At 37.7% G+C, this 12296-nt stretch overlaps 1 protein-coding gene across 1 annotated transcript in view; it reads right to left on the bottom strand.

Moving 5' to 3' along the window:
* SYN3 (synapsin III) overlaps window positions 1–12296 on the bottom strand; it is a 240444-nt gene that overhangs the window by 195589 nt on the left and 32559 nt on the right. Inside the window, exons 3-4 of the mRNA XM_073000041.2 lie at window positions 3029–3086; window positions 192–283 (exon numbers count right to left, since the gene is read on the bottom strand). Coding sequence (XP_072856142.1) covers window positions 192–283; window positions 3029–3086 — 150 coding nt within the window. The remainder of the gene's footprint in view (window positions 1–191; window positions 284–3028; window positions 3087–12296) is intronic.

Genomic DNA, 12296 nt, shown 5'->3' with positions numbered 1-12296 from the left:
ATTCCAGACTTCTGGGAACGCAAGGCACACAAATGGCTTGTGACAAGGAAAGGGGTGTCGTCCTCCCCCCCCCCCCAATTTTGGAGTGAAATGCTTCCTATCCTGGTACAAGAGCCATCCTTGACAAGGTGCTTCAGAAAAAAGATTATGCATGACAATTGTAAGTGGCGGGGAAGGTTACTATATTTTACCTGACCACTTTGGTGCCATTTCTTACAACCTGCATGTCCACCATACAGCCAGCAGTTACATAAGCAGCCAGGTTCAGTTCTGAAAACTCTGCCTGAAATGAAAGAACACAACAACAACCAGGGGATTACTTGATAACAACAGCTTTGTGCAGAATAGACTGTCCTACTTGGAAAATTCTTTTTCAAATGGAATGTTTGTCTCAACAAGATCTCCACAAGGCAGCAGCCGGTCTAATTAGTGCCTGGGAAATACTCAAGAAGTTGGTCCAACTTTAACAAAACACAAGGACTTTGTATTAGGCTTATTGCAATAATAAATAAGAATGGGATTAAGAGTGATCAGGACCAAATTCCAAGAGGACATAAAGTGAATAGGACCTACATTCTTTTGCAAAAAGTTTCATGTGGAATTGTGTTCAAAACCTGTTGCCAACAATTGACTAACTATAAACTTAACATTGGAAATTTGTGATTCTTTTAGCTAAAGCCTTACAACATTTCAAGAGGAACACACCTGAAAACATCGACTGACTGGAGCTGGGAAGGTTACCATTTACTAACGATTTAATAATTTGAAAAATAATTTCTGTATCTTTTCAAAGTGTGACCACAGGAAACTGAAACAGATTACTAAAGACTAAAACATTAAGACTATAGAAAATGTTTGGCTTGCTATTAAGAGTGAGAACAAATAATTCAAGAGTGAACATTTACTGACTTAAAATATCAGTGGATAAAGTACATCGGTGTAACGGTTTCCCGAATCATGCATTCCTACACAAAATGTCTTTCGTTAATGTAAGCTGATTCTCACTTGCAAGTTGTAATACTTTTAGCCCTTTTTGATTTTCTATTATCTATTTGAGCCATACACAGATTTTTGAGGTTGACAAGCCTTCTTCTTCTTCTTCTTCTTCTTCTTCTTCTTCTTCTTCTTCTTCTTCTTCTTCTTCTTCTTCTTCTTCTTCTTCTTCTTCTTCTTCTCATGATGATGATGATGATAAATAATGGATCAGGGTACCTGACGTGAGTCTGAAAGTATTGAAGGTACCATCATACCAAAGGCCGAGACTAAAGTAAGTGTGCTGTTGGCCACTGGTAACCAAATTCCAGATATTGACAAAACTGGAAATGATATCTTGGAGGCCAGAGGAATGATGGTCTTTATGGTTCTTGAAATTGAAGTCATCTTATAGATGGATAAAAAAGGAAAATGAAAACAATTCTAATAAGATGCCTCCTTGCCTCAACAGGACTAAAACTAAGGAAAGTATTCAAAAGAATAAAACAGAACAACTTCTTTCTCTCTTTCTTTCTTTGATCCTCTTTTTAAAATGAATGTTGTCACCTTTCTTGAGTCCGGAAAGGGAGAAGGGTGGGACATAAATGAAGTAAATAAAAATGACTAGGGAACAAGAATAACTTAGAATAGCAGTACTCGGCAAGAGAGGAAGTGTGACGCTGAGAACATTTCTTAAGTTGCTGCTCATAGGAAAGAAAGGGAACTGAGGGGCTGCCCGGGGCAGCCGCTTATGATGGGCAGAGGGTAGGGACTCCACCAATATTATTCAGTTCTAAAATGTTTCAGTAATGGCTCAGTGCAGGCACAAGACTCATATTTATGACTTGTAGAGACCGCAAAGAAGAAACTATCATTTATTGGTTAGCAGTTAAATCATAATTATATACTCATCTGCATCTAAAAAGAGCAATTAATTTCTAAAGTGAGGAATGCCAGACTCATACCTGCCCAGAAATCTTTCCAGCTTTAAAACTTTTCAAAAACATACAAACGTTTGCAGGAATTACCTATGTAAATAAGTCTTTTTCACTAATAAGCTTTTTGACTATGTTCTCATTTTCAGATGAAAGTTATGACTTAATAGAAATAGGTTGTAACTTAGGGAAGCAAAGTCCTAGAGACAGAGAGGCGAGCCAATTCATCCCCAATTCATATGCAGCTGAAAATAAAAGGGGTATCCAAAGGAGTAGTGGCAGACTGGGGTATGATTGGTTGTGGGGTTGGAAGTTCAGGAGATAAAAAATCAGGGCCAGGAGGAAGTAACATATTTTCAAAGCAAATAGCCTGAAAGAAGGCCTGTCCTATTTTCATGCCAAGTGTGAAATCTGGAGTGTCAGTGAAGAAGCAAAAGCAACAGATCAAAAGCCAGTCATGGAGTGAGATGAGAGAGCTTATATAGCAGCTGATGGAAAAGAAGAACCAGTGCTTAAAGCCTTCTGTTCCAAAGTCAATAACTTACTGGGAAAAAGATTATTTGTCTTTCCCTGCATTCCCCACAGAGCAGGCTGCAGGGACAGCGAGCAGAAAATTAGAACACATTAGAGAGAAAATGAGTTCTTATAAGAATGAATAAGGCTAACTCATATAAACATTTCAAAACTGTTTTGAGGTATGCAGACAAGATTTCTGTGCTTCCTCATGTTAAAACCACTGCACAAGAAAACACCTGGCAAGAAAACAGGTGGAAAGTGATGTTGCTGGAATTTTTTTGGCAGAAGCACTAATCACTTGGAGATCTTTTTTTCTAAATTATTCCACTATATGTTTTTTCCTTAAGAGAAAACTCTTTCCCTTCAGAAAGGCCATGTTTTCACCTACAGCAAGCAGAATATGAAAATCTACAGCATGACTCAGCAGGCACCTGGAAAAACACTCCAAGCCCCTGACAAACAAAGTACCGTAACAGAAAACCAAATTAAATCTGATGTAAGTCAAACTCAAAATGCTTTCTTAATTCCTAACTAACACCTGCAAAGTCAAGATGGGACTGCATGCTTGAATCCATTTTTGACAGAAATTTTCATTGCCCACTGACCTGTTCCACTCGGATCTCAAATTCCCCATTCACCTTCTTTCCTTGAAAATATTTAGCCCTATGGAGGAGAAGGAGAGAGAGAGAGAGAGAGAAAGAGAGAGAGAGAGGAGTGAATTACAACTGATAACAACTAATGCTTATAAAGCGGATATTTATTTTTGAGCTAGATCCAGTTGTTAGTTCCAAATACAATCAACTTGTTGCATCTTGTTAAACCAGCATTTAGGTAGTTGTGCTGGTTCAGCACGTCTACCCTAATTTGATTAACAATGAGATTTAGCCCTTTGTCTTCTAGGCTACCATTTCCCTGTCGTTTTTGCACTTTAGCCACTTCAAAAATATCTGTTACAATTTCCCTGCGTTTTAGAGCGGAATCCATCATAAGATGTTTTTTGAAACTGGTTTAAAACTTTTCTGAAGTGCCTTCAGATGGAAAAAAAAATTGTGAATGTGTTTCTCAATTCATTCATATACTGTACACAGATAACTTTTTCAGACAAAGGGCACAGAGCAAGCATAAAGCACTACCTCGTTTAAGATATAACTTATTGTATGTTTTCCACTTCTACAAGTCTGTTCTGCTGTGAAATTTTACTCAAATACTGTACTTTCTGATTTTAATCTACTTAATCTAATGTAAAGAACTGGCATAGTTAAAGTTCTAAATTAAGGGTAGAGAGATCAAGTTTTCTAATCTACACTTTGGCTGGTCTCACTTTGTGATCTTGCAAAACTCAGACCTTCAGGATGAACTACCTCACAGGGCTGTTAAATGTGACAAAGGAAGGAAAGAAGGAAGGAAGGAAGGAAAGAAAGAAAGGTGGCCAACCTTACTACAAATGAATACACTCTATGCAATTTTGATTAATTTATGCTGTTTTTATAAAGCAATACATTTTAAACTTTGGTTTCTCTAATATATATGTATTTACTGTATATGCAGTCTTTTAAATGAATGTTTTAACTGCTGCCGATAGGCTGCTGACTGGTGTTGGTTACAGGGAGCATGTAACTCCCTTATTACAACAGCTTCACTGGCTGGCAGTATTTTTCCAAACTCAATTCAAAGTGTTGGTTAATAGCTATAAAACTCTATACAGCTCGCGTTCAATATAGCCAAACAAACTGACAAATCAAAAATCACTAAAAATTCATTGATTTGTTTTTGTCTGGGGCATTAATTCATATGATTATGAATCTTAAGAACTTAAGAACACCATTCCAAAACGGATTAAGTTCTTAAGTAGAGGTTCCACTGTAGTTTCTATGAACAGAAAAGAGCAGATACGGATTAAATGGTTTTCAATGCATTCCTATGGGAAATACAGATTCAACATAAGAACTTTTCCACTTGAGAACCACCTTCCAATATGGATTAAGTACTTAAGTAGAGACCCCACTGGCGTAACTCAATATTATGCCCATGGTAGCTATAATCGGGCCAAGGTGGAAGTGCTCTCCACAAAGCACTTCCACTGGCACATTGTGCAGTTGCTCAAATGGGAACTGCATGACTGATTCTATTATCATCTGCAGTCCTTGTTGATGGGGCAAAATGCCTGGCACATTTACAACAGGGTAGCCTTAGATTATGCCTTGAACTTGATTCCAGCCAGTGTCTCCTACCTACCCAACACAGCCACTGTCTTGTCCTTTCTATGAACTAAAACAATCATTTTTATCAACCATATTCCTCAGACTTCTCCAAGAACTAGTATGTGTAATTCTCACCCAATATTCTTATCTGCAAGACTGTACAGGCTCTTGTCTTTATCTATAACTGAAGAGATGAGAAAAGGGTCAGGGAAAGTAATGTAGATCTCATATAGGACTCACATTAGTTACCTGCATAATAAAGTAGTAAGAGAATTAAAACCCCTGCTCAGTACGTCCCATGTATTTTCTCCCACTGAATGAGTGTGCCACATCTAGTATGTATGTATGTATGTATGTATGTATGTATGTATGTATGTATGTATGTATGTATGTATGTATGTATGCATGCATGCATGCATGCATTTATTTATGTATTTATGTATGTATGTATGTATGTATGTATGTATGTATGTATGTATGCATGTATGTATGTATTTATTTATTTATTTATTTATTTATTTATTTATTTATTTATTTATTTATTTATTTATTTATTTATTTATTTATTTATTTATTTATTTATACCCCACCTTTCTCCTTCAGTAAGGAATCAAGGGGGCTTACATCATTAAAAGAAAGTATGTAAAGCTAACAACAGTGAATATAAAATTTGGAAAGGACCAAAACACATTAAAAGCCACAAAGTACAAAATATTATTTTTCATAAAAACTTTAGAATGTTTTTTGGGGCTCAGGAATTCACGGGGTTCATGAATGGCGGGAGGCATTTTTAGGCTTCCGGGACCTCATATTTTTTTCATTTTTCCTGAAGTGAACAAAGTATTCTAGTCAGTCATTAAGGGAAAGCTTGACTGAAGAAAAAGGTCTCTGTCTGCTTGCTAAAGGACAGCAAAGATGGGGCCAGCCTGGCCTCCTGTAGGAGGAAGTTCCAAAGTCTGGGAGCAGCAACAGAGAAGGCTTTCTCCATGCCCCTATCAAAAACACCTGTGAAGCTGGCAGGATCTAAAGGCCTCTCCTGATAATCTTAACATGTGAGCAAACTCATAAAGGGAGAAATGGTCCTTGACATACGTAGCTTGGGCCCAAGCCATTTCGGGCTTTATAGTTAAAAACCTGTACTTTGAATTCTGCCTGGAAACAGGTTGACAGCCAATGGAGCTGCTGTAACAGGTGGGTTATGTGATCCTTTTGACCAGCCCCAGTTAGCAATTGCCCCTCAAATGGACATTTTGAATGAAATTTTCCCCTCAAAATCTATTAAGGGACCTTCTACATGAGGGAATTTGTGCTTGTAGTTCTCCAAACTGTTGCAGAAAAAGTTGTTATAAAGAAACTGATAGCTTCCCAAGGTCCGTTAGTGCTTGTTATTGTTTACCTTGTACATTATTTATTTGCTATGCATTGCCTCTCTAATGACTGAGGAAAGCCACAGAACTATGGAAGCAGGTCTGACAAAGGATTAAGATAAACTTTCATCTTCTTAGTGTGTCTTCCCAAGAGCATGATACACAGTCAACCTCCTGGTTGCAACATGAGGAAGCTGGTGACATCAGAATGTGACAGATTCAGAAGCTCTGCTTACGAGCCACACTTACATTCTTTCTAAAATAGAGCTACAACTTTCAACATCAATGTGGAAGGCAGAAATTCAGATGGCGCATCCCTTTTCAATATGGAATAGCAACAACTGGGCATGTCACCTACTGATTTCCTGTCTCTTAGGCAGTTGCACCAAGAGTCCTGTTGTAAGAAAGAAGAAAGGAGTTGAAACCCTATGCCAAACATCTGTCTCTCCAATTCTACCTCAAATGTATCCTCTTCTGTTCCTTTTGGACTCCAAATTCCTTCACTTCATACCAACTTACTGCTTATATGTTCCTATATTGTATGAGTAACACACTGTTACCTAGCTACTACATGGTTGTTTCATATAATTATTTTCATCTTTGAGATGCCAATCAAAAGACTTCATAGGCACCACAGAATCATTAAAGACCAGCCAATAATACTATAAAATCTAAATAATAAACTCTACATAAAGCTACCCAGCAAACATCAATATAAAAGCAGCAGAAAAAAAGTAAAGCTATTACAATTAAAAACTTATTAAAAGCCAACTTGATAAAATACAATAAAATAGAAATTATTTAATAAATCAAAGAGTTAAAAGCACATCTATCTACAGCTCTCCTTTCTGACTATTCATTCTTGGAGTAAACTGTTAAACTGAAGTTGGTGATTGCAAAAGAAGCTGACAGCAAAGGGCAAAAGGCAAATAAAATAAAATAAAATAAAAAATTAAGGGGATTCTTTCTTTCATTGGCAAGAAAACAAATAGTCTATGAATCTGATTTGTCTGAAGAACTACCATCTTCTGGCTAGCAATGCATCACGTTTTGGGGAAATACCTCTATTTCATGTTGCCTTTTACAATCACAGACTCATTATCTATTTCTAGTTATACCTTGATTAAGTGGTCATTGGAAAGAAGGCCACAGTAGCACAGCAACAGGCTCAGTCTCTTATATTATCTCATTTTTTGAAAGGACCCAAGCAAGGAAAAACTTTGAAAAGTACTGCACAGAATGGAGTCCCTATGACAAGGGAGCTCTTTTCTCTGCCAGGATAAAAATGCTGTGCTCTGGATGGATATTATTCATCCTTGACTGATTGTATTCTTTGTATGGAGAGGAAACAGCCTGTTTCATGGGAGACAGCCAAAGATAATTAATAACAATCCCTAAAGAGAAATTCTATCAGTAAATACACCAGTATTACAATTGATCTTTTTCCCTTGTATTTTTCCATGGCCTGCCCTCCTGGATCTACCCCAGCAACTCCTTCATAAGCAGGGTTCTCCCAGGCTCAAAGATTTTGGCTAGCCTCCAGGATATACTCTGGGATTTTTCATTTGCACATATCTCAACAATCTTATTTTATATAGTATGACTATATAATTGTCTTGTTCTTTGTCACTAAAATTGTACACTGTGAAAGACAAGTAGACATAAGGAAATTACCACTGTGTCACACATAATGTAAATACCTATTTCAGATTTGTTTTCGGTGGAAACCATCCGTCCTTAAAAACCATACGAGTACCATAAATCAGATCAGCCAAAGTTCATTCACTGGTCTCAGGAAACCTTTGCTATATATTCACTACGACCGTACCTGTTTTCTCATTATGGTTATCTACAAACCATTTTAGCAGGTGGATATACAAAGACAGTAAAGCCACTTGATTTGCTAAGGGTACGTAGTGTTGTGCACTGTTGCAGCTCAAATCCTGGGGCTGCACTCCTTACATCTGCAAGCACACAGTTTTAGGAAATTTGTGAGCACATACAAGGCAACATTTATTTATTTATTTATTTATTTATTTATTTATTTATTTATTTATTTATTTATTTATTCATTCATTCATTCATTCATTCATTCATTCATTTACCTACCTACCTACCTACCTACCTACCTACCTACCTACCTACCTACCTACCTACCTACCTACCTACCTACCTACCTACCTACCTACCTACCTACCTACCTACCTACCATGCTATTAGTGTTGCCACTATCTGGGCAGTTCAAAATTTAAAATAAAATCACACACTAAAACATGATATATATAACAATAGAAAAGTACAATAAAATACAACCCTGTTGCTAGCTAAGAACTACCTCTTAAATAAGAACACACAACTTTAAACCCATCTGACTATCTCAGGACTAGACATGGAAACGAATAAAAAACCAAATTGTAATGTTTGTGAAATATCGATGATTCATGGGATATTCATGCATACCTTCATATCCGTCACGTCAGGAGACCCAACAAATAGAAAAGGGGTGAATATTTACCCTTATTTACTCATCCTTTTGTGCAGGCCAGCTGCAGGAACGGAAATAGGGTTTCCATTTCCACAGCCAACCTGCTTGTCAATGTCCGGCTAATCAGCTGTTCAGAAGGACATTATGTTTTAATGACAAATCCATGAATATTCATCAATTTGTTACTAAAATTTGGTGTTTTGTGGATTTGTCCATTTGTCAAACTTCTTGAATGATGAATCACAATAAATCACTACTTTTCCAATTCGTCCCCATCTCTTCTCAAGGTAATATTTACACTATAGAAGGCAGCTTTATATAATTCAGGCTTAATTAGCTTCCTAAAAACGGTGGGAGTGGTGCCTCGTGAAGCTCTGTAGGAAACTTGTTCCAGAGAGAAGGATCCATGACAGAGAAAGCTTGATTCCTCATGTTGGCTTTTTTTGGCCTCCGAAGGGTGTTAAGAATTCTTAACATCAAGGGCTGCAAAACTGTATGGAACGAGTAGCTATTTTGTGGGAGGCACATTCCATCAAATATTCACCACCAATTCATGTTCAAGGAAATGGCAGGAAGAATAGGCATTGTTCATGAAAATTACTATTATAAGTGCTCCTCTAGTAGGAACTAGAAGAAAGCTCCACAGGCTGGTCACAAGACTCTTATTGGGTGCAACATTATGTTATGCTTCTCTCCAGCAATACCCTCTTAACACTGATTTCATTATCATGAGAACTGTAACCCATTCTCCTCCAAGTTTTCAAAAGATGAGCCAAATCAAAACTGGTTTAATAGCAAAGGAAGAGAGTAAACAGCATGCTCCCATGTGAAGAGATCTCCGTCCCTTAGAGTCCTAGAAACCATTTGCAGCCAGTGTGCCATAGTTCACAATGTTTATTCATTTATCTGTCCTACGTAAAGGCTCTGTGGGATGGTCCTGCATGTATCCTGGACTCTGGCCCAGAAATGGGCTGGAAATCAATGAAGTTTATACAACTAAAATATGTTCCAGAAAACTGGCTCTGGTTACAATTATGTCTGTGCATGCAGCATGTTGCAACAAATTAGCTTGTGGAGAAGGGCTAATATTCCTATGCTAAATATATTACATTGAAGAATATACCACTAACTTTTGGAATATGCTTCCAAGAAAATAGTTAACACTTAGAGCCTCAATAACCACATGACTCTTGCTCCTACCCACAGATTAAGTAATCCAGAAAAATAACCACCCCTTAGTATTTAATTGATGCTCAGCTATTTTCTTTGGTCTGTATTTTGAAGTAAACAAGCCTGATATGCATCCCTTAGACAAATATACAGATCACAGCACAGTTATTTTGTGGTTTTCCGACTTCTCTAAATTTTACAATACAGTTCTCAGCTCAAAAAAATCACAACATCTGAGTGAAGGTTTTAGGAGAAAATACCTTCAGAAAGATGTTCTGTTAAGAATAAATATTTGCATGAATGTCTTTTATGAGAAATATATTTAAATAACTGTTGAAATACAATGTTTTATTTCAACTGTTTCTTTAATTTGGAGATTATGGCAGAAGTAGTCCACCACGACTAGATAGGCGGGATATAAATTAAATAAATAAATAAATAAATAAAACACTTCTGAATAAGAGCACATAAAACAGCATGCACTAGAAACAGATTATCCCTACCTTTGGCATATTAATAATTATATCACAAAGAATCAACTCAAATTTTTATTACTTTTTAATATTATCACTCTATTAAAATGTTGATGCAGTTCAAAATGATGAGTTACACATGCACAAAAAGGGTCCCCCTAGGAAAGTTCTCCCCATAAATCTAGAAACACCAAAATCACAGAAAAGCTGTCCATGACTCTCCTCTACAATATCACCTAGTTTGGTGAAGATTGGATTTCCCCAATCCAAGTGCTAAAGGGCATTTCCTGAAGGGAGACCCAATTTATAGATGCATAATCTGGATGTCGGAAATCCATTTTTTCACCAAACATGGAGGAATTGTAGAGGACCATCAGGAGAAGCCTCTCTGTAATTTTGGTGTCTCTAGATGCTGGCGGGTGGATTTTTTTTTTTTACAGCTATAAAAGAAAAAAATGAACAACTTTTTTTATGAATGAACCATTAAGTCATCAAAAAATTCATAAATTGTGATTCATCAGCCTTGACAAATCACAAATCAAAATGAATTACCATTTTTCTAAGTTATCTCTAGAAACCAATCCATAACAACTTGAATCTTATCTGGTATCTATTTAAGCATATAACTCTGATTTACATGAAATCTGGATCACACCAGTTGAGTATAAAATGCTGAAGTAAATTAATGTATAGATAATGAAAACCAACTCCACATCTCACCCTTAAAATATACTTGTTCAATACAATACTCACTTTTTCTTTGAAATTGCAAAATGACCACTGTGTAGTGTGTCAAATTTTCTTTTTCTTTTTAATCTATTCATAAAGTAAGATTATAATATGATAAATAACACATTGAGCCAAATCCTGTTGACAGCATTTAAACAGATTTCAATTTGCATAAATGTGCCAGACTTTCTGTCTGGTGACAGGGAATTACACTATTTGATTCCACACTTGCATGCAATTCCCAGGGCCACCATGTGAGGGTTCAAAAGGGGCCTCTTTCTTGTCAGAAACAAACGCAACATGGTCAGTCTTTCGAAAATCAAAACCAGGGTTTATTGGAACATCAAACAAAGCTTCTCCCATTTTGTAATCTCCAATGGCTTTATCTCTCACCGCCAACGGGTCTAGTGAGAGCATCCAAACATCTTGTAAGAACGGATTGAACATAGACTCGTTCCATGGACCCTTAGTAAAAGGGTTAGTGTCCCCTAAATCAGGTGAGTCCAAACCAGTGTCTGTCAAAGGAAGGGTCTTCTCATCTCTCCCTTCCAGCCCGAAGGCGTTGTCTCCCTCTGTGAAGGGTACCCATGGTCCGGTGAATACCTCCTCCGGCGAGCCTCCTCCAGATGCCATGCCCTTCTCTCCCGTTTTTCCCTCTCCACAGCTTCCTTCTCCTCTCTCAATCTTCTACGCCATTCCTTGGCCTCTGATTCCCCCCAGTATGAGGGACGAGGAGGTAGACCTCTCCTCCGCCTGTAATCCACCTCTTCCCGAGGCACTCAGACTTTTTCACACTTCCCTGTCCAGGGATCCTCCACCCATATTAATTCCCAACCCCCCGGTATATCGTCTCTCCTCCCTTTTATATCACTACTTCCCACCTCTACGAATGGTCAGCCCCTTTCCTCCGTTCCCGCCTTTTCAGTGCTGGTTTGGGTGGATATAGATATCTTTTCCATCCCCCGTTCCAGGTCCTGGGTGTCTATTCCCTGCTGGGCTGTCATGATGCAAGGGGCTGGTGGGTCTGTCTGCACCTCTTGTTCTCTCTTAGAGGAGGACGACACTCCGGCGAGGGCTTCAACCCCCTCGCCTCTCATCTCACACACCATTGAACAATGTACAGGTGGAGGTGCTCTGTTGACAGCACTTCTGCTTTGGCAGTTTTGTAGCTACTGTGGGCGCAATGTGGAGTTATGCTTGTGTAATTGTGTAATGCAGAAGATTTTGCTCATTATTTGTAACATCAAAATAAAAGCCATCTTTCAGGATTGTAAGAGATGTGATATTTTGAATATAATATTTCAGAGCAGAGCATCAACTACTGGGTTTATTTAGTAATTCATATCTAAACCACTTGCTTGCTTAGCATAAACTGAGTACCTATTTTAATCTGCCAAATGTATGTCACTTTGCTATTCCAGGAAAGACTCTATGGGGTTAAACATAGT

The sequence above is a fragment of the Pogona vitticeps genome, chromosome 5 (genome assembly GCF_051106095.1).
Source record: "Pogona vitticeps strain Pit_001003342236 chromosome 5, PviZW2.1, whole genome shotgun sequence".
NCBI classification, from domain to species: Eukaryota; Metazoa; Chordata; class Lepidosauria; order Squamata; family Agamidae; genus Pogona; species Pogona vitticeps.
The sequence above is the reverse complement of the archived record's forward strand: the minus strand, read 5'-3'. Positions and strand labels throughout refer to the sequence as shown.